Source organism: Bemisia tabaci, chromosome 4 (assembly GCF_918797505.1).
Source record: "Bemisia tabaci chromosome 4, PGI_BMITA_v3".
NCBI lineage: Eukaryota > Metazoa > Arthropoda > Insecta > Hemiptera > Aleyrodidae > Bemisia > Bemisia tabaci.
Window position 1 is genome coordinate 9,274,791 of NC_092796.1, and position 21,646 is coordinate 9,296,436.

The following is a 21,646-nucleotide window of genomic DNA, read 5'->3' on the forward strand; positions in this document are numbered from 1 at the left end:
ACCCTCTGTAGTTCCCACAGTCATCCTTCCTTCCTTTTTTATGCGACGCTGTTATCCAGGCCTCTTTCCATTCTTTCGGGATGTCATCACCGTCAATGCACTTCTGCAGCAAATCCTTGAGATGGTTAACCAACTTGCCAGTCCCACATTTAATTAACTCGGCTGGAATGTTTCCTGGCCCAGGAGCTCTTCCATTCATCAATTCCCTGATTGCTTTGACCACCTCCTCAACTCGAATTTCCATTGAGTGATCCTCGACTATATTTTCAGCATTCCCCGTTTGAAACTCTGGTCGTCCTTCCGTCAACAATTTATTAAAATGTTCGTCAAGCTGTGAGATTGTTATCGGAGATATAATGTCCCGTTTCATGTCCCTTCTTAGGCCTTTGATCAGCTTCCAGCTCTCAGCACTCTTCCTTCCCCCCAGGTATGTGTCAATCCTTGAGCAGTTGGTCTCCCAAGACTCGTTTTTCTTCCTGGTGATTAAAAGACGAACCCTCGCCTGGGCTTTCCTATACGCGCCGCGGGTGTCTGCAGTCCTAGAAGCCAGATAGTCATGGTACTTCCTACGCTTTTCTTCAATTACCTCCTCTACCTCTTTGTCCCACCAGTAGGGTTTCTGTACATCCTTGCTCTCATTACACATACCCAGGGCTTCCTTCGCAGCTGAATGTATGCAACTTTTGATGAACTGGTACAACTCTTCTGCAGTATCGAAAGTTTCTACTCCCAGTTTCTCATCCAGCCGCTTCCTGTAGAGCGCTTTCACGCTTTCATGCTGTAAGCTATCGATGTTGTAGTGCACTTGTTCGATCTTCGTTCCTTGTAGCTGGCACTTCTGATGTTGCAAGGTATTCCTCTGCAGCCCATACTTAACCGGAAATGCAATCTCCGCCTTGAGAAAATGGTGATCACTACCACAGGAGAACCCCCGTACATTAGCTAAAAATAAGAAGATATGTCCAAACAGCAACTTTCTACGTTTAATATCAACCGAGATATCGTCTTTTGAAAAGTCGGGTTTTTGACGTCATCCATATATCTGGTAGTGCATAACATGGTATGTACAACCGCGGTGGATGACGTCAAAAACCCGACTTTTCAAAGGACGATATCTCGGTTGATATTCAACGTAGAAAGTTGCTGTTTGGACGGAGCTTATTTCATTCTTAGTTGCTCTGCAAGATAAAGCATCAAAACACGATTCTGTGACCAGCGTAACTGACCCATTTACGAAAAACGAGGGAATTTTTCAGAAATTGTTCTTCTCGGTCACTAGATTGTAAGGTTTCTCTTCTCAAAATTTTATTTTTGAACTCATTGCTGTAGGTAGGTATACAGTAATACGGTCATATGATTAGGTTAAAAATTCACTCGCTTTTTTTCTTTTTTTCTTTAAGAGCGTGACTTCGCTGAAGTCAGTTAAAATATCACTTCCCATGATGACGTTACAGCTGGCTGGAAGATGAAATCATTTCCCGCAAGTGTACTTACCTGCATCCGAACTTACGCCATACCGTTTTTAACGGCGTGATCGGAACTTTTTTATGAGGAGATTGACATGACGTGTGGTTTGTCAACTTTTTGCAATCATGCGGTGGCGATGCTACGTAACGCCCTCGTCAAAAACGGAAAATATTCTGGCCCCTCTCATGTTCGCCCGTGAGAGGGAGGGGAAAAACTGAAAAAAAGAGTAAAAATAACTGGAAGAGAGACCAGATACAATCCGGAAACAGAAATGTCGATTATGACCTCATCAGTACCTCTCTAGAATTCTTCGAAAAATGTAGAAAATAGGAATAAGAATATAAATCGCCAAGCACTACCTACTCTCCAAGGTTTAATTGAATTTTCAGGAACCAGTTGGGGTACCATTTTTTGACTCCTCAAAAGTGAATGTGTTCATAATTTCGAGTATCAGGTCGAAGTTCTCAGTATCCCTAGAAAGAGGAGTCATCATAGTGCATGTGTCAGAGGATATGATGTATCACCGAATTCTACTCTTTTCGGTGAGTAGTATACAATTTTTAACCTAACTGCAAGGGAACGAACGTTCATAAATTACGTAGCGCTCTAGAGCGAGAGGGCATGAGCCTACGTTACAAGAGGTGAGTGAGTTCAAAGCAAGCATTACCTAAACCCTCTCTATTATTCGAATCACATATCATTGTAAGTTTGCCTATTGTCTGGATTTCTCATACATTCGTGACTTTCTGTTTTGCTATCTTTTTATAGTATATTCCGTTTCATTCCGCAGTATCATTCCGCTTTTCATGAACAGATCGTTTCAATTCACGCATTAAGAGTCATCAAATTTCTTCGGAAGAAGTTGATTTCGGTTGTGCGCACCGTATTCTACGTGAAATTAGTTAAGAAACATGTATCAGAATGCTGAAATTCGTACCTTGTCTAGTGGTCCATTGTTCATTTATTTACCTAAATTTAGAGGTTTTGGATTTATTTCAAGGTGCTTAATAATTTTTTTTATGTTTCAGGCACTCTCCGTCTGCAAAGTAAATGCAGAGTCTTTTCTTATCAACCGTCTAGATTTTACTCAAGACGGTCGAGGTATTCCATTGAGGCATCCAGTGGTATGTATAAGCCTGGTCTTCCGTATAAATGCAAATACGCTATAAATTCCAACGCTTGTCGATAGTTTTTCTAAAATAATTTTTTTAACAGCAAAAGTGAAAGCAAAAGGGACCTTATAGTAATAAAAAACTCAAAATTGAGTTAGGTACTGGTATCGCTGCTTGGCAGAATGTTTCTCCAGCAGCCAAGTGCCCAACATTTGGAAAGTGTAAATAAAAATGCCACTCATTTTTGGGTTATTTCGCGATGGTAGGATAAGTCGCGTGTCGCCGATGGTTACGACCGACTCACGGCAAAACAATTTAGGTAAAACCGAGGTCGTGAATAAAAAGCGATGATGTCTCTGAGTTTGTCTATGCAAAAGGACATGGCAATCTATCATTGTATTTTTAAAAAAATCTTGGACTTCAGAGTCTGAAAGCCAGTTTCACGAGTTGCCAGCTCCGATTTTGGAGCAAAAGAGTAATTTTCGGTAAGAAATAAAAGTGATCGTAGATTTCGATAGTATTTCCTAGAAAGGGTTTCTAGTGTTTACACAATTTCAGTATTGAATTAAAATATATTTTAAGCGAGAAAAGGCATTGACATTCAGCACAGTTTTTCTCTCCAGATCGAACTAGGAGTTTCAAAATAAATAAAATCCTTCTCTGAGGCTCAAGCATAGAGGATGAAAAAATATTGCTACTCAGTTTTCGATTCATGAGAACCACTTTCCAATGCTCTCCAGACCATTTGGTCCTAAGCCATGACTTTCATTATCGATGATGCAATGAGCATTTGAAATGAAGTGTATCTGAAAGCTTGCAAATGCATCGGCAAACATTTGTGATTTTCTCAAATTCACGATGTAACGTCGCGTAACTTTGAAATGCTCAAGTGTTGAATAATTTAACAGGATGTAGCTGCACGCTACGACTAGACCTTATAAAGATGTGTAATTTTATTCGTAGATACAGTCCACTTGGAGCTCGCCTTTAATCTAGGCGTAGGGACAAAAAATCTAACTGGGGTCGCAAATCGACGGTGAAATTGCAAAAATGTGTATCTTGCTTGCGTTCTCCGAAATATCTGTTCCTTTTTTATCTTTTAAAAGGAGACCGAACCAACATCATGGTCTGAAATTAACAGAATATTCTTCATAAAGAGGAGAAAATAATCACTCAATGGACCACTAGACAAGGTACGAATTTAAGCGATCTGATACATGTTTCTTAACCAGAATTTCACGTAGAAAACGATTCACACAACGAAAATTACGGAAACCAACTCCTAACGAAGATATTAACGTTTTTATTTCACATTGGTTACGAGGAATTTGAACTGCCCGCTCACAAGAAACTCAAAACTCTACGTGAGTCAAATCACCCACTACAACGGTTTCAGCAAGCTTCTCAATCGAGCAATGTTCATTTTCCATCATGTGTTGTTCAAACTATTAGCAATTTGCTACAACTGAGCCAAAGCGTCAAGATTGAGGTTGCCAGATTTTTATATCGCAGAGACTGTCATGATAACGTTTAGCGCGCGATGTGAATCACGTAGAGCATTGAGTTTTCATGAGCGGGTGGTCTGAATTCACGCATTAAGAATCATTAAATATCTTCGTAAGGAGTTAATTTCGGTAATTTTCGTTGTGTGCATCGTGTTTTACGTAAAATTTTTGTTAAGAAAAATGTATCAGAATGCTGAAATTCGTACCTTATCTAGTGGTCCATCGTTTGAAAAATCACATTCAGTAGTTTCCCGCGTACAAAATAAAATATAGGACAAGAAGTCTGCAACGCCGCAAACTGAGATATGCATTTCTGTAGTTTCACCATCGACATAAAGATAATAAAATGTCTATTTAAAAATATCACCATACTAACCCTTTTATCAGGCATCGAAAATATATTCTTCTATCTCCCTCTCCTATCAATGGTTATTAAATATATTCTTCTATCTCTCTCTCTCAGTTGTCACATTTAAATCGCCCCATAAGCTTTGATTTAACCGATGAACAGTTGAACAATTTTGTGAGCCTATTGAATACATATATGGCCCGTTGCAAGTTTCCTTTCAGTTTTGCCGAATAGGCGAATAAACCTATCGGAAAAAACCTTATTCGTCTATTCGAGAAACACAAAAGTACATTACCTCAATTAAATCGATAAACGACGTTTTGGACCCGTGGGTAAAAGTCGCGTCCATTTGCAGTTCGCCATAACTCTCTGCGCATGGGCAACAAACCCACCGGGATCCCGGTGGGTTTGTTGCCCTCGAGGCACGAATAGTTATCCCTTTTAAAAAAAACACCAAGGCCTTGTCCACATGAGCGTCGGTTGAAGAACTTCGCGCGAACTTGTTCCAGGAACTTGTCGTAACTCAGCTAATGTATAACTTATTCCTAGAACCCCCAGTTCGCGGAACTTATTCGTCCAAACTGCGCTCTTATGGACAGGGTCTAATTTATCTTGATTCGTAAGCTTTGATTGTACACGGAAAAAAAAATAATGGGCCTGTTGCAAACTTTTGCTAGAGCAAAAATAAGAGTTGTTTCTTGTAGATAATGCCTCAAAAATCACGATGAGCGCATCGGCAAAGTCTGAAATGCACTCATAACTTCACAATCTGCGTAAGAAATTTGCGTTTTTTTAAGCTTCCCGCTTCAAAAACGATACTACGGCGTAGGTGAACATTTTGTTAGAGGAGTCGCTCCATCGTCGGCGATATTCATCATGGCCGACGCTTGCACGCAGTTCCGCGCGTAATTCAAGGAGAGTTCAAGGTCAATCCATTCGGGCGTGGAAAATATGAACGTTAACACACCGATTGTTATCTGGTCTAATCCAGTTCAGGTGTTATCTCGTCCCATCAAACGTGTTTTGGCGGATTGGCGTCGGCTATGATTATTATTGCCGACGATGGAACGACTCCTCTTACAAAATGTTCACCTGTGCCGTAGTATCGTTTTTGAAGCGGGAAGCTCAAAAAACCGCAAATTTCTTACGCAGATTGTGAAGTTATGAGTGCATTTCAGAGTTTGCCGATGCGCTCATCGTGATTTTTGAGGCATTATCTGTAAGAAACAATTCTTAGTTTTGCTCTAGCAAAAGTTTGCAACAGGCCCATTGCTGATTCAGCAATTCAATGCTAAAAACAGTGAGTGCAATGTTTCAACGCAGATTTTACAACAAAAAATGCTACTTTAACCACATTGTAAACTAATTTAACCACGGGGGTGGTTAAAGTAGCATTTTTTTGTTGTAAAATCTGCGTTGAAACATTGCACTCACTGTTTTTAGCATTGAATTGCTGAATTAGCAATTCTTTTTTTTCCGTGTAAGTTTTCCATCTCCCTAGCAACTTTTGAGCTTGATAAATTTTTATGCAATCTATCATCAGAATCCCTTACTAATGAAGTACACTTTTGAGTGAGTCATTCGCATTGCTGCTGAACTGTCATCGCAAGGAATCCATGAGTCATTACTCGTTTTTTTTCCTTCTCCCAGATGAACTTTCCTGTAAGTCTGATGTTCAACAGTGCGCTGTTTTCTTTATCAGTAATTTTTTTATGCCACACTTCGTTTTAGAAATTGCTACGTTACTATATCACATTTTACAAGCGTAGGTATTTTGATACGAGGGGTATTCGTAAAGTAAGTTAATATTTGTCATATCTTCTAAACTAATACAGATAATTCAAATCTGTAAAGAGTTTGTGAATTGTCATACTTTCAGCTTTCTAAAAAGCTTCAGTTTTAAAAATTTGGTCCTTTGAGTGCCGAGTGACATCAGTTTTCCCACACCCGTCTCTCACCACCACGTGTCCAAAATTGACGCGCGCTGGGGAGGTCACAGGACGGTATAGCATGCCGCTTCATCCTGCAAATTGTCAAAATGGAATTTTTTGTTTAAAATTTAAAATTTCCATGTTTGTGAAGATCTGGCTTTACTTTTCCACGTAATCCCCATCTCGTTAGACACATTTTACATACCCTGACAAGAGCTTTTTTATTCCATCAGCGTAAAACTGGCGATTCCGTTTTTGCAACCACTTTTGTGCAGCTTCTTTCACCTCATCGTCGTCCACGGAACTTTTTTCGCCAAAGCTCTTCTCTAGTTCAGGTGACAAGTGATAAATTACGTGGGGTGAGATCCTGAGATTAAGGAAGACGTGGGAAAGGTCTCATTTTAAGGAGGTCAACAACTGATTGGCCCCATGAGCTTTATGGGGCCTATAGCATTGCCATGAAGCAGCATCACTTGACGAGACAAAAGGCCAAGGTTTGAATGCTGATTTGTGAGCCTTTAATGACATCACATTTTCTGTTTGCATCAATACTTGTGCTTCTCTCTAAGAAATAAATGAGTAACACTCATCGAGCACCCCTAAAGACGCGCGTCAATTTTGGACACGCGGTGGTGAGAGACGGGTGTGGGGAAACTGATGTCACTCGGCACTCAAAAGACCAAATTTAAAAAACTGAAGCTTTTTACAAAACTGAAAGTATGACAATTCAAAAACTTTTTACAGATTTAAATTATCTTTATTAGTTTAGAAGATATGACAAATATTAACTTACTTTACGAATACCCCTCGTATTTTATAAGTGCATCAATTTGAGCTGATACATGTCCTCCATAACGATAAAGGTAGCGCACTGTACGGAAAAAAATGAAATTGCTGATTTAAGAATTCTGTAGTTAGTTAAAAAAAGAGTCCGACTTGTGTCAATGTAGGATTTACAAAAAAATGCTAATTCAACCACTCCCGTGGTGAAAGTAGCTCCCCATTTTTTTGAAATGTACTTTTGAAACATATCGGACATATTTTTTTTTACAATTTAATCGTTAAATCAGCAATAATCCATTTTTTCCGTGTAACTAGGATAGGGATACCACTAATATGAAAAACAGATAAAAAATTAGGACTCCACAGTGTCATTAGCGAAAATCTGTAGACCCATGCATGAGGCTTCGTAGGTTCATGTATGGAAATCTGTAAGCTGTACAGAAATCTTCTTCAAGGACATCCTTACGGTTTCTTGACTTCGCAGATACTGATGAATCCGTGACAAAATTTTCCTTGCTTTTAAAGGACGGTGCACGGAACACTTTTAGCATGGTTTGGGTGAGGAAGGCCTTGCCATGAGTCGGTCACGTATTTTTTTCCGGTGTGTTCGTAAACTTTAGAAATTTCCGGATATAAATAACGTGAAGTTGAATCATTTGAAGAATCCGGCACGGAAAACCGAAAGTTTCGCGCCAAATTTTCGTTACCTATACTTTTAGATGGATTACATTTTGCAATAAGGAGCCACTATCTCCGGACTACTAATAAAAGCACATATCTGCAAACGGAGACCAATGGCATGCATGTTGTTTCTAAAATGGGCCAGAAATAGTGGTTCCTTATTGCAAATTGTAATCCAGAACCAGATATGATGTTCTTTTCGAGCTCTATGAGCTTTCAAAGTCGAACTCGCAATGCCAATTTCGAGGAAAGCGAGGCTGAAAAGTGAATTTTCCTGCATTTTCAGACACGTTTGCTTTAGGAGACACGGCACTAATGCTGCGCTTCGAATATACGGCGCTTATTGTTTTTCAGCAGTTGACGCGAGGTTGCGCGACGAGAAAAGAGGGGGTCTTGCTCGCTCACTAACACTTCTTACGCTGAAATCCTGAATAATTTACATCTCCTGCCCTTTACTCTGAAAATTGGCACACGGAAAGTTCGATTTTAAAAGCTCATTTTAAGCTCAGGATGAGGTTGGCAAGAGTGTCGTATGAAATAATAAGGTGAAGCAGGCGCCAAATCCTTTGCTTTCCCGTGGAAGGTCCTTGAATACGCACCTGCCACCCTCCCAAATAGCACAGTGCAGCAAATTTATTGTAACAGTTTTGCACTTTAATACAGTAAAATTGCATTTTGTTCCACCTTGAAGTTGCTGCATTTTTCTAAAATTTGGTCAATAAATGCCAATTAGATAAATGCTCGATAAAATAAGTTTCATGTTAGAGAAAAACAAGCAATTCGCAATGCGAAAATAATTGCAACTCATTACAATTTTAAAAATACGATTGGCGTCAATGAGAGAAGCCCCTTCAGTATGCAAATAGATTATTCGCGCAGCCCTCCGATACATATTTGTACACGGAAAAAAATAGAATTAGCGTCACAACCAGCGGCTGGTTCAAAATACGGCAGCTATCGTGCGGTAGTTATCGTAACTACACAGTAAGGAAAAGTAACCAAAATCCTGTGTTATTATAGGAATTAGTAAAACACGAAGTAACGCAATCTGTTGGTTGATTTTTTGGGTGTTAGTTTTCCGTATGTTGTCAAATCGAACGAACGAAAATCTGCGACCTCGTTAAAACTTAGTTGCCAGCCTTCAGAAACGCACCTCGTGTCACATCGGTGAATCACCGTTTTTTTGGCGTGGCGTGCTTTGCGATATTTCGAATGATCTGCCATTTAAACCTATGGAAAAGGATCTATAAACAGGGTGTTCGCAGCGAATACCTTAATGATCGATTCTTTACCATAGATTTAAATTACGTTTCAATCGATATATAGCAATTCACGCCGCACGTCAGTGCCGTGGCGTGAATGATCGATTATCAATGTTTGACCATTTGAATCCATGGTAAAGAATCGATTATTAAGGTGTTCGCTACGAGCACCCTATTAATCGATCATTTTCCATAGGTTTAAATGGCAGATCAATCGATATATCGCCTAGCACGCCACGCCACTCCAATGCGCTAGCCACTCGCAAGTCGAGACCTCTAATCAAGGGGAGGGAAACAAGAATGCATAAGTTCTGCAGGACACTTCCTCATGATCCGATGCCTCACAGCTTAGCCTACGGTTTGGGTTGATCTAACACAAAATTGTGTTGAGCAACCATGTCCTTTAGGTTGACTTAACACAACAAAAAGGGACACGAAGTGACACAGTGTGGCATCAAACACGGAAATTTTTAACTATGTACCGTGCGGTAGCTGGTGCACTTTTAACCAGCCGCTGTTTATGACGACAATCCCATTATTTTTCCGTGCTTAATAATGGGTCAGTTGCGCTGGTCTCAGACTCGTGTTTAAATGCTTGACGTCGTCATGACGTCATTGGCAACAAAGTCGCTCTGCCGTACTGAGGAAAAACGCCGTATGAACATTCGAGAGTTGCCAATTTTCCTCTCTGAAAATAGTTATTTTTGAAGAAAGTTCTGAATATTTTTCTTTGAAATTTTCAGGAACTATAGGTGGAGTTGAGAACAAAATTATCGGAAAAATTGGAAGAAAAATCTTTACAAATTTTCCAGAAAATTGGTGATTTACCGTAAGAAATTTGGCAACGCTTGAATGTTCATACGGCGTTCTTCCTTAGCACGACAGCGCTGCCGTGGTCGCCCGTCCCCCGTACTAACTCATGAGCCCTGTCCACAAGGATCTTTTGCCATGCCCAGGGCTCATGAGTGCGCAGCCAGTTGGCACATAGTTCCGTTTGACAGATGTAATGTAAAATCCCGTTTTCCCATCTCACCAGAGGGAATCACGCCCACTTTTACTTTATTTCTTATGCAGCTTCAACGAGTGTACCCCATCTTTCCCACTCGTCTATACTTCTGTTTGGCCGAAAAACGTCCAAGTTTACATACATAAAGCCACTTTTATAGCGCAGCCTCGCGCTCTGCGACGCCCAATCGCCATGGCCCCCTATCCTCCCAGAGATCATCAGGCAATTGGCACCTTCTGATCTCCTCTTCCACCCCTTGTCACCATCCATTCACAGGACGTCCACGCCGTCGCCTTCCGGGAGGAGCCCAATCGAAAACCTGCTTGGGCAACCGATCGTCTGCCATCCTTCGCACATGTCCATACCAGACCAACTGCTTGGACCTGATATCGTGCACGATGTCATTCTCAACACCCATTATCTCGCGTACTTTTACATTGCGGATACGCTCTCTTCTTGAGATGCCAGAAGACCTCCGCCAAAAGTCCATCTCAGTTGCCCTAAGCATGTCTTCAGTCCTTTTCTTTAATTGCCAGACCTCACTCCCGTAAGTTACGATACTCTTCACGATGATGTTGTAAATTTTTCTTTTGGTCTCCTTGGAGATCCTCTGGTCCCAGAGAACCCCATTTAGCATCGCGATAGCTTTCCTGCCTTGCACATTCCGATCTTTAATGACTCCATACTCATTATGTCCTAATTATCAATCGCTTTGTCCATCGATTTCAACAATCATCCCGCCGGCTTAGGTGTACAATGTGCGCGGTGAAAAAAAAGGTTTGGTACAGAAATTTGGTTCATGAATTGTCGTTTTCCGGACAAAAGAACGTAACATACTATATTTCAATATTGCAAAATCACCGTTCGCAAATTGCATTTTCACCTGAGAATTTTTGGCATTTATACCTGAAAAATTCCTTGGTTTTTCCACTAGCACTAAGCATGCCTTCAGTCCTTTTCTTTCAATTGCCAGACCTCACTCCCGTAAGTTATGATACTCTTCACGATGAAGAATTCTACCGTGAATTTTACACGTCCAATTTTACCGTGTGATTTCAATTTATTGCAACCTTTTCTACGACAGGTAACTTCAATCGACGCAGAGGCAACGGGGGATTCCGGGTCAGGGGACTGGTCCTCCGAGAGCGTAGCTCCGGCGTTGGTGACGAGGGCGTCACGCTCCGGCGCCTCCGGTTCCATGACCCGGACGGAGAGCAGCACCAGCAAGAGGCGAGGTTTCGGTAGAATCAGACGTCTATTTTCCATTAAAAGCATAAGATCTAAACCGAAGGGTATTCCGGATCCAAATGCGCAGCGTCCCGCGAGACGGAGGCGCCACTGTTGTCGGCGTGGCTGCTGTAAGAGACGGCAGGGGAAGCATCAGCGTGTCAACCAATCACACAACCCACATTCAACCAACAATCATCCTTACGGCCATCCTTACAACCGTCCTTACGGCAGTTCTTACGACCCGTATTCTACCCGGCCGACTCCGTACCCGCATCCAAGGTAAGAAATGCATGGGAGGAATGATAGAATATAAGCACCGAGTCTTATGCTGCCGTGCTCCGTAAGAACGCCGTATGAGCCATCAGGCGTTGTCAAATTTCCTTCGACAAATCATGCATTTTCAGGAAAATCCGTGAATATTTCATCTCCGATTTTCAGAGGATTTCGTCCTCGATTTGATCTAGAAATTCTAAATTTTTTAAAAGAAAAAAAATTCATGACTTTCTTCAAAAATACATATTTCCAGAGGAGAAATTTGGCAACATTCGAATGCTTCTACTGCGTTTTTACTTAGCACGGCAGTATGGAGACCCGCAGGGCCCTAAAAACGGCGGCGATTCGTAGTGGATGTGGGAGTGGGCTAGAAGGGGTTTTTCCGACTTTTAACTTGTACCACCCGCTGCACGTGTTACCAATTTTGTCACTGTACAAATTCGAGCTTAATTTTTTGGCTGAATTTGTTTGCGGGCTGTTCATAAAATAATTAATGCTCAATTTCAGATTTTATGACCCAACCCTCACCTATTACGTTCTCTTTAGGTAGGGAAGGTCCCTATCCTTTAACACGTAAAAACAAAACAGCGTTACGCTTTCTTATTCTTAGACCCCCCCCCCCCTCTCCCCTCTCGTCCTGAAGCGATGCGTTTTTTTATAGATTGTCCCTTAGGAACAAAGAAAAAATAATTTAGATTAGCAAAAAAGTAGCTTGAACTAAGCGATATCATTCTTGATTCAAGAGACAATATTTGTTGGTACCAAATATACATGTTCTTATAGTGACACCCGCGCTTGTTCATTGAAAAGTAAAATTCAGTTTGTGTCACCTAGAATGACCCCAGAGACAAAGTAATATAGAATCGCCACGCTGCTATCTCCCATATAGTGTAAATATTTATTTCGGAAGTCATCTCTCAGATTCGCTTAATGGTGGCTCATAACTAAAGAGTTGAGCAACTGGTTTAGTAGACCTAACCCGATTTGCAAAAGTTCGCCTAGCCTAGCCAAGTGCTAACTCCGACAATCATCAGTCATCATCGTGCGAATTTTCTGCTCAGCAAGTCAGATGCTGATCTAGTATCAACGACCGTTTGAACTCGTAAATTTTGTAATATAACAGGTAGAGAATGATTAAAATGCATATCGACGGTGCAAGTCGGCAATCACATAACTCGTTTGCGGTGTCTGAAAATCTCCGCAATTATGTTATTTTTTTAAAGGAGAACAAATGGACGTGATTCCTTGAAGTTTTTGCAGAATTTTCCTCGCACATAGAAGAAAAATCACGGCAGTTTTAAAAGAATTACCGTTGAGTAGTTTTCCGTTTAACAAATAAAGTATGACAGGAAGTCTGCGACGTCGCAAACCGAGTTATGTGATTGCCGACTTTCACCGTCGATATCTTACGAAATCCTTTTGGAGTATTTTTAAAGTTAAATTTACCATCTGTACAATTTAAGTAAAAAAGAGTTTAAAACACTCTTAAAAATCTACTTTAGTCGTTAAGCGCTCACCATGTTTGAAAAAAGACGCTCTAAAAAACGTCACGGGTTATATAGACGTACCGTCCGTTCCGGGCTCAGAGGCCGAAAGTTACGAGTGCTGAATCCGTAGCTTCGATTGCTCCGGGTGCTACGCCCGGAATTTTCGACCTCCGAGCCCGGAACGTGGACGGTATGTCTATATTTTTGGGGGGGGGGGGGGGCTCGTCAACTTTTAGGGGGAGTTTTTTAGGATTGGGCCGGGGTGGCTACCGCCACCTAGAATAGCCAATAAGTACGGCTTCCACGGTTAGAGTCCCTTTATACCCAGAGTTACGACAACTCACTTTTGGTTGGGCTGAAAGTGGCCTAAAAAAAATCTAATTCTGATTAGTTCTCGCTCATGGAGTCACAAACGAGTGCACCAAGATGGCGGTGACTCAAATGTGAACAAAATTAATGAAAATATTACCTAATTGTGGTTTATCAAGAGAAAATTGTTATTTCCATCGGTCCAAAATGAAAATAGATTAAGAAATTATTCACAAACCAATCTCATTTTCTTTTTAATTTGTTGAATTTGTCAATTTGTTGATGTTGTTGTTTTTGTGTGACAGACATCGCAGGATTCCTGATCCTTATCCCTCAATATCGTTCGTTTGTGTGCACTCGTTTGTGCCTCCATGGCCAGCTAAGGCCGGCTGCCAGTTAGCTGATAATCGAGTTGTCTTAACTCTGGGTATAAAGGGACTCTATCCACGGCCGGAGTTTTAGTTCAGTGCGGTAAAAAACTCTTAAACAAGTAGTAATGCTCAGTAAAGGACTTGTATCTTTGTCTCGCCCGATGACGTTGCATAGATCGTCAGCGTGGGGTCTCAAAAATATATTGTCTCTAAATGACGGGTTTTAAATTCCGCGCAGGCATTCACCATCGCCATCACGGACAGAGTCCAATCAGAGAAGGTGGGAGCAACTAGTAGCTTCGATGGTCGGAGAGGGAGGTGAACTGATGAGCCATGCGAGTAATGACGCCCACAGCGCATTCCAAGACGGCCTGGACCCGAGCCAGTTACGCGTCGGCGTGGAGCTGCACAAACCTCAAGTCACTGCCACCGTGGATCCGGAAATTCCGGAATGCAAGTGCTGTTGTGACGGGGAGTGTATAGAGATGAGCTGCTCAGCTTTTGGCAACTGTCTCGGAAAAGTGTCCAACTTCATTTACGATTGGGGCTGCTGCTGCGGTTGTCCTGACGATTGCGGCCCTATTGGGTTGTGCTTGAAGTGTTGCTTGGATGGTGACGGCTGCTGCTGTTGTGATAGTTGTCCGCTTGACTGATGACTGTTGCCGCGACTGAATGTACACCCATAGAGAAAAAAAAGGAGGTGTTTGCATTTCGGGCATCGTGGAATTTTTTGATGATTTGATGACGTAGGTCGGTACAGCGACGTTTTGCGTGAAGGGGACGTCGCTGTACCGACCTACGTCATCAAATCATCAAAAATCCCAAGATGCCCGAAATGCAAACACCTTTTTTTTTTCTCTATGATATACACCAGTCCCTGCAAGAATCTGTCTGCACGTTGGATTTATTGCAGGCAACAACTTTGAAGGGTGTGGAACAGTGTTCGAAACTCACTTTCGAGTTTTAGGAGCCATGTGGCGCATCAAGCCCGATTTTTAGGCGCCATTGAAGATGTTTCGGGGGCGAACTTGACTTTTTGCCTACATATTACGGCGCATTCAGTGAAAAGTTAGACACAAGATGTTTTAGACGATGAATTAGTAAGTGGCTGTAACTTGGGGGAAACGGAAGCACTAAGCATGAAATCGTGAAGAATAAAAAAGGCTTTCTCTCGTAGTGCTGAAAATTCTGAGTTTTTTTTTTAATTCAAATAAATTTGTTTTTCTATCTTTATGTCAATTCCTTCGAAAATCCAGATTTTTAGGGGCCACGTCGGCGCAGAGCCTTTATTTTTTAGGCGCCTTAGCCGATTTTTTAGGCACATTTGGCGCGTTGGCGCCTGTGAGTTTCGAACACTGTTGTGAAAGGTTAGAGGAAAAACCACACAACCCATGTAAGAAACGAAATGTAATTCTGTCTTATATTACAAAACGAAAGTTTTACTTACAAATAATCATTAAATCATTAATTATTGTGCACCCATGTGCAATTATTGATTTCAAGTGAAAGCATCGAGCCAAGCTCCAGATTCTCTTTCTCATTTCAAATTGAGAAAGAAGATGAAATTTCACGTCCAATCCTGATAAGAACCAAGAGATGACACGAGCGAGGAGACGACGCACAGTGGATCGAGTCAATTAGAGAGCTCGGACAAGAGATGTTTGACTAAAACTGCGAATTTTGATGTTTATTTCGTCACATTTTAAATTTCAAGGAGTGCTTTTGACAGAAAATTTCACGAGGAAACCAATGGAACATTTTTTGGAACCTCAAAGTTTTGTATACACGGAGTTATGAGCGTTTAAAGATTCCAAATTTTGTCCGACCTCTCCTATTGACTCGATCCACCATGCGACGTTTGTATGAACTTCTAATGAAACAGAAATAGCAAAACAAAAAAGAACAAAAACACAGTTCAGTCGTGCTTTTTAGGAATATTATCGCTGGCGTGGCGGGAATTGCGGTATATCGATCGTTATGCCATTTAAACCTATGGTAAAGAATCGATTATTAAGGTGTTCACTGCGATCACCCTGTTTATCGATCTTTTTCCATAGGTTTAAATGGCGTAACAATCGATACATCGCAAAGCACGCCACGCCACTCGTCCGCTTTAGCTTATTGATCCGTAAGTTTTTTGGCACTGAACTCGATAGGAAATCGCTGAAAAAATCATTTACGTCAGAAGTTTATGGAAAATCATAATTTTCCCCGATAGTTGTGCTTTGACGGGAAAAATTCGAATTTGTGAAACATCATGACGCAATGCAGCATTGGAAGAATTTCCTCGGATTCGCGCGAAAAATAGATGGAGATCTAGGCATCGAGTCACTTCAAAAAATATGGCGTCACTTAAAGTTTTGTGTGGGTTGCAAACAGGATTAGGTAAAACCAAATTCTCACTCGTGGATACTTCAGTTTAATTTCAGACATCTATTTCAAAAACTAAGGATGGTTTTTGTAATGACACCCTACAATCAGCTCCTTTGATGAGGGGAGAAACGAACGTTGTTCCCTATTTTGCTGTTTATAAAAGGGGGATTTCAAGGGAGGATTTTGAAAATGGAAAGAAAAAAAAAGGTCCGACACAAAATTCACAGGTAAACAGGGTAATCAAAACATCCGATGGAAAATAAAATAAATTAATCACTGGTTGATTTCATTCGAAGGCATCGCGAATGATGGAATTAGAAAGAATTCTTTAGGTTCTCGAAAAACGGATGAAAGTTGGAAACCAATGTAACTGATGAACTTCAAGCCCGAAAAATAAATCAAAATCGGGCTGAAATGTTCTTTTTCCCCCATTGAGTTTATTCTCTGAATTCTCTAACTATAAAAATGCCTATTAAATCAATTTTTCAATAATTACACCCAACTCCCTCATTCGCGATACTTATCATTTAAATGTTCTTTTCTAGTCTATAAGTAGGAGGATTCAGGACTTAACCAGAGCACTTGAGAAGCGCTCACCATGAATTTGCAGTTTATATCTAACGTGTGTTTTTCAGCACATGGTAACCTCAAAAAAGGTAACTGAGTATCTCCAACTCAGAACACGCATTGTTATAGGTGGTTGTACTACCAAATGAAAGAAGTTGTACCCAGGGCCGGATTAGTGCTCATAGCCCGATGCTGACGGGCACAAGGGGCCCGCTGATTTGCGGATTGCATACTCTCTAAATTGAAGTTAGTACAGGTTTCTCAAAAAAACGAATGGTTCGTTCAAGGATAAGCCCCCCCCCCCCCCCCCCCTCGACCAATATTTTAGTCAAGGGCAGTTAGGATATTAAAAGAGAACTCCAACCAACTGAAAATTAACTACATAGGTAACTAAATAATAAGTAGGAGACTCTTGAATTTATCCCAAGAAACAAATAACAACCCGATCCATGATTTTTTATACACCGGGTAGGCAGTCCGCATGGGCAAAACCAGGAACTTTTCGAAGGGGGGCTGAGGGTTACCTCATCAAGGCGGATCTGGGGGACCTTTTTTGCTTCAACGAAGAGTTTGGGGAATTCTCCTAACTTTACAGGGAGATCCGGGGGGGGGGGGCCTCTCCCGAAAAATTTATGGAAATTGAGTCTTTTTAGGAGCAATTTGAAACTATTCTTACCGAACAATTGATTCAATTTCCAACATGAAAAATTAGCGAAATTCTTCACATTTCTTGAGAAAGGCCAGGCTCCCCGCACAAATTCTAATTTCATTTATTTTTCTATTTTTGTTTCAATTTTTAAAATTAATTCTATGAATTTTATTTTGTTTTTAAATTTATGTTAGTTCCTTTTAATATATTTTCATTTTTCCTCATTTTTTCTCTATTTCCGCTCATGGTAGTCCCATTCAAGGGACAGAAGAAGTTGAGCTTCAAGAAGATCTTCTAACATAGAAGCTTGAAGTCGCTTTTGAATTATTTTTAATTTAGAAAAAACTCTCGCAGTTGATGAATCAGTTGAAATCTTGGTATCGGTGTTGTTTTGATGGACACGCCGCATGAGCCCCAAAATCCTGTCTCAGGGGTTCTAGATCAATAATTTAAACTTTAGGGGCTTTCTAGAGACTTGCCCTCAGGGAATGGGGAAACATTGGTACTAAGGGACTCAATACTATACTGATAGTTTTTAGAGCTGAAGGTCCATGATATTTGTCTTTTTTGGGGCCTGTAAAATGCTGATTTCATGAGATAACCGAAACTTCAGTATCAAGCTCTCAACTCCCACTAATCATTAGAGGTCCTACAAAATCCTAAAATTAAAGGGCATCATGACACCCAAAATTCCCGTCTTAGGGCTTTATCCTAAATATGTCTTTTAAACTCATAGGGTCTTAAAAGGATCTGGTAGGATTTGTCGCCAAGGTAGAGAAACTGAGCGCAGTAGTAGTAAAGAAATAAAAAAAAATGAATTACCGAGGGGGCCCGGGGTTCTGCAGCATGCACCCCGGCAAATCCGGCCTTGGTTGCACCTAATTAAAAATTCCAATGCGTGTGATGTGCTCAACATTTTAGCAAGAAAACACGCGATGTAGGGTTCTGATTCTTTCTCACTTGATCAAATTATGTGCTGGTTACACGCTCAAATTCCCATCAATTCCCAATCAAACGGTGACTGGTGCGCACCATCTACCAGCAAATTCCTGCGGCCTGCAAAAATTTGATGGTAGATGGTGGAACTGTGGGGCTCATCCTTCATCTGGTTTCCACACAACCGTGCTTTTTCGAGCTTATTTCAATCAACACACTGTTTTAATTAATTTTACTCATCCTTCTAGATAACTCTCGACCGCGCCATCTTGGTCATCATTTTGATCGAAATTTGACGGAAATTTGAGCGTGTAACCAGGCCAACGGGAATAGGGCCATCAAATAAATAGTAATTCGTCAAAGAAAAAACATAACAACCGATGAAAAATATAACTTTCCTATTTACACGGCTTCAGGTTTCAGGTGAGGGCCAAAGACGAGCCCTAATGTCACCTATAAGTCAATAGACACCACACGAGGATGAGACTTCTTGTAATTGTGCTGATTCCGTAGTTGCTGCTGCAAGCTCCGTGCTGCATAGCTGCAGGGGTTTCACCTGTCAATCAAAAAGCCCAATGATTAAAACTTTCGTGGACCAAGAGGTTTATTTCGCATGATCATTTTAACGTTTAATCTTTTACGTCTGACGTTGCGTCCGCGATGCCGTGCGAAGGTAAAACGCCGTATGAGACTTCTGTCGTTGCCAAATTTCCTTTGATAAAAAACGAAATTCCTGGAAAACTTGTGAATATTTTTCTACCAATTTTTCACAGGTTTCAGTCACAAGTTTATCTATAGTATCTGAAAATTCCAAGGGAAAATATTCATAATTCTCCAGTAAAAATAGCATTTTACTCGAGGAAATTTGGCAACTCTTGAATGTTCATACGGCGTTCTTCCTTAGCACGGCAGCATAACATTGAACTCCATGCTCACCGATATAATGCTCGGCTGCTCATCACGTTCAAGATCTTGGATTCCATGCTCACTTTAATGAGGAATAATTTTTTCAAAAATTCCAAGTGAGCATAGCGTCCAAAATTGTGGGATGCAGATACTCTCTGATATAAATTGAGCATAGGTTCCAAAAATTCATCAAGGCAATTTTTGTGAAATAAAGACGAAACACCTGTTTTTGTAGAAAGTTGTGCATTTGGTTAGGTTTGGTTTGGTTAGGTTAGGTTTAGGTAAGGTTAGGTTAGGTTTGCTACGGTTAACTAAGGTTTGATTAGTTACAGAATTAGCGAATTCGCATTTTTACCACGCAGTTTAAAAAAAACACCTGGGTCATATTTTCAAAATCTGAATATAGCGGGCTCATTTAGAGACAATTGGACGTATTTCTGTCAAAAAGAACTATGTTCAGGTGGAAAAGGTGGGGTGAGCTCGTTAGTGCTCGGGCCATAAGAATGAATGGGAAATATAAAGCGCCAGTGACGTCACACCGAAAAAAAAATGAAGTTGATTTAACATTCTAGATGTAAAAAAAGTGTGCGAGAACTTATAAAATGCTAAATTACCAGCCATAGCAGTTACTTTAGCAATGACAAGATGTAAAATTAACTGCTGTGGCAGGTAATTCAGCATTTGATGAGCTCTCGCACACCTTTTTTACATCTAGGATGTTGAATCAACTTCAATTTTTTTTCGGTGCAGCGGCAACGACGAGAGAAACGACGATCGGGGCGGTCTTTAACTGATGAGCCCTGTCCATAAGGCTCTCGAAACACGCCCACGGCTCATGGAGTCTGCACACAGTTCCGTTTGACTAATCCGCTTGTCTAATTCAGCAAACGGAACTGTGTGCCATAACTGAATGCAAAACTCATGAGCTGTGGGCGTGTGACAAGAGCTTTGTGGACAGGGCTCATGAGTTAAAACGGAAGCGCGGCAGCTGGAGTGGCAGATTCGTCACTGGTGCTTTAAGGTCCAGTTACACGATCAAATTGAACCATCAAATTGGGCCCAATGAGAGGCCCAATTTGATGGCTCAATGGACCATTAGATAAGGTACGAATTTCAGCATTCTGATACACGTTTCTTAACCAAAATTTTACGTAAAACACGATGCACACAACGAAAATTACCGAAATTAACTCCTTACGAAGATATTTAATGATTCTTGATGCGTGAATTCAAACCACCCCGCTCATGCAAACTCAATGCTCTACGTGATTCACATCGCGCGCTAAACGTTATCATGACAGTCTCTGCGATATAAAAATCTGGCAACCTCAATCTTGACGCTTTGGCTCAGTTATAGCAAATTGCTAATAGTTTGAACAAAACATGGTGGGAAATGAACATTGCTCGATTGAGAAGCTTGCTGAAACCGTTGTAGTGGGCGATTTGACTTATGTAGAGCTTTGAGTTTCTTGTGAGCGGGCAGTTCAAATTCCTCGTAACCAATGTGAAATAAAAACGTTAATATCTCCGTCAGGAGTTGGTTTCAGTAATTTTCGTTGTGTGAATCGTTTTCTACGTGAAATTCTGGTTAAGAAACATGTATCAGATTGCTTAAATTCGTACCTTGTCTAGTGGTCCATTTGATCGTGTAACTGGACCTTAATATTTCCTACTCATTCTTATGGCCCGAGCACTAACGAGCACACCCCATCTTTCTCACCTGCACATAGTTCTGTTTGATAGAAATACGTCCAATTGGACGTATTTCTATCAAACGGAACTATGTGCATTGCGGACTGAGCCCTGTAATGCATATATTATTATGGGCCTCAGGGCTCATGTCTTAATGCGCATAGTTCTGTTTGATAGAAATACGTCCAATTGCCTGTCGATAACGGCAAAAATCATGAAAATCGGCCCGGTAGAACGCTGGAACTCCAAGCGTTACCAGGTATGCAAATTTAGGAGGTCTCGGAGCTTATAGTATAGACTTCTTTCGTCTCATTTCGGTCAAATTTGATTGCTGACAACGTGAAACAATACTGCCGTGATAAGGAAGAACGCCATATGAACCTCCAGGCGTTGCCAAATTTCCATTTATAAAACACGAATTTCCTGGTAGACTTATGAATATTTTTCTTCCAATTTTTTAGATGATCTTGTTTGCAATTTTATCCAAAGTTTCTGAAAATTTCAAGGAAAAACTTTCATAACTTTCCTAAAAAATATACATTTTATTGAAGGAAATTTGGCGACTCTCGAATGTTCATACGACTTTCTTCCTTAGCACGGCATAATAGGTCTACGGTCGCCGAAAATCCAAAAAAACGTGAAACGAATCGAGCAAATTTGTTCGAAAGGGACCTTATGGTGACCTTTTGACCTTTTCATGTACAGATCGTCACTTTCGTGCGATTGTATTGCTAAAATCTCTACCATTTCTCAGTAT

At 40.8% G+C, this 21,646-nt stretch overlaps 2 protein-coding genes across 3 annotated transcripts in view; one reads left to right on the forward strand and one right to left on the reverse strand.

The window, feature by feature from the left end:
* Positions 1–1,105: 1,105 nt before the first annotated feature.
* LOC140224422 (uncharacterized) lies at positions 1,106–15,019 on the forward strand. 2 transcript variants are annotated; one of them, XM_072299274.1, is made up of 4 exons: positions 1,106–2,009; positions 2,496–2,591; positions 11,181–11,605; positions 14,005–15,019. In XM_072299274.1, the coding sequence occupies exons 1-4, from the start codon at positions 1,980–1,982 to the stop codon at positions 14,417–14,419; spliced, it is 966 nt and encodes a 321-aa protein (XP_072155375.1). In that variant the 5' UTR covers positions 1,106–1,979; the 3' UTR covers positions 14,420–15,019. The 2 variants fall into 2 exon arrangements, with proteins under 2 accessions (XP_072155375.1, XP_072155374.1); XM_072299273.1 differs by lacking the exon at positions 1,106–2,009 and having other exon boundaries at positions 2,357–2,591.
* Positions 15,020–15,160: 141 nt separating this feature from the next.
* Positions 15,161–21,646, reverse strand: part of LOC109032891 (limbic system-associated membrane protein) — a gene marked incomplete in the record, with an annotated part of 401,446 nt that continues 394,960 nt past the window's right edge. Inside the window, 1 exon segment of the mRNA XM_072299275.1 lies at positions 15,161–18,847. Within this exon segment, the coding sequence (XP_072155376.1) occupies positions 18,741–18,847 (107 nt within the window).

Excerpts from the sequence above, each read along its gene's own strand:
- LOC140224422 (XM_072299273.1), top strand. The coding sequence starts at position 2,379 with ATGTATCAGAATGCTGAAATTCGTACCTTGTCTAGTGGTCCATTGTTC. Across the intron at positions 2,592-11,180 it reads TTCCATTGAGGCATCCAGTG|GTAACTTCAATCGACGCAGA; the intron begins GTATGTATAAGC and ends TTTCTACGACAG. Across the intron at positions 11,606-14,004 it reads ACTCCGTACCCGCATCCAAG|GCATTCACCATCGCCATCAC; the intron begins GTAAGAAATGCA and ends AATTCCGCGCAG.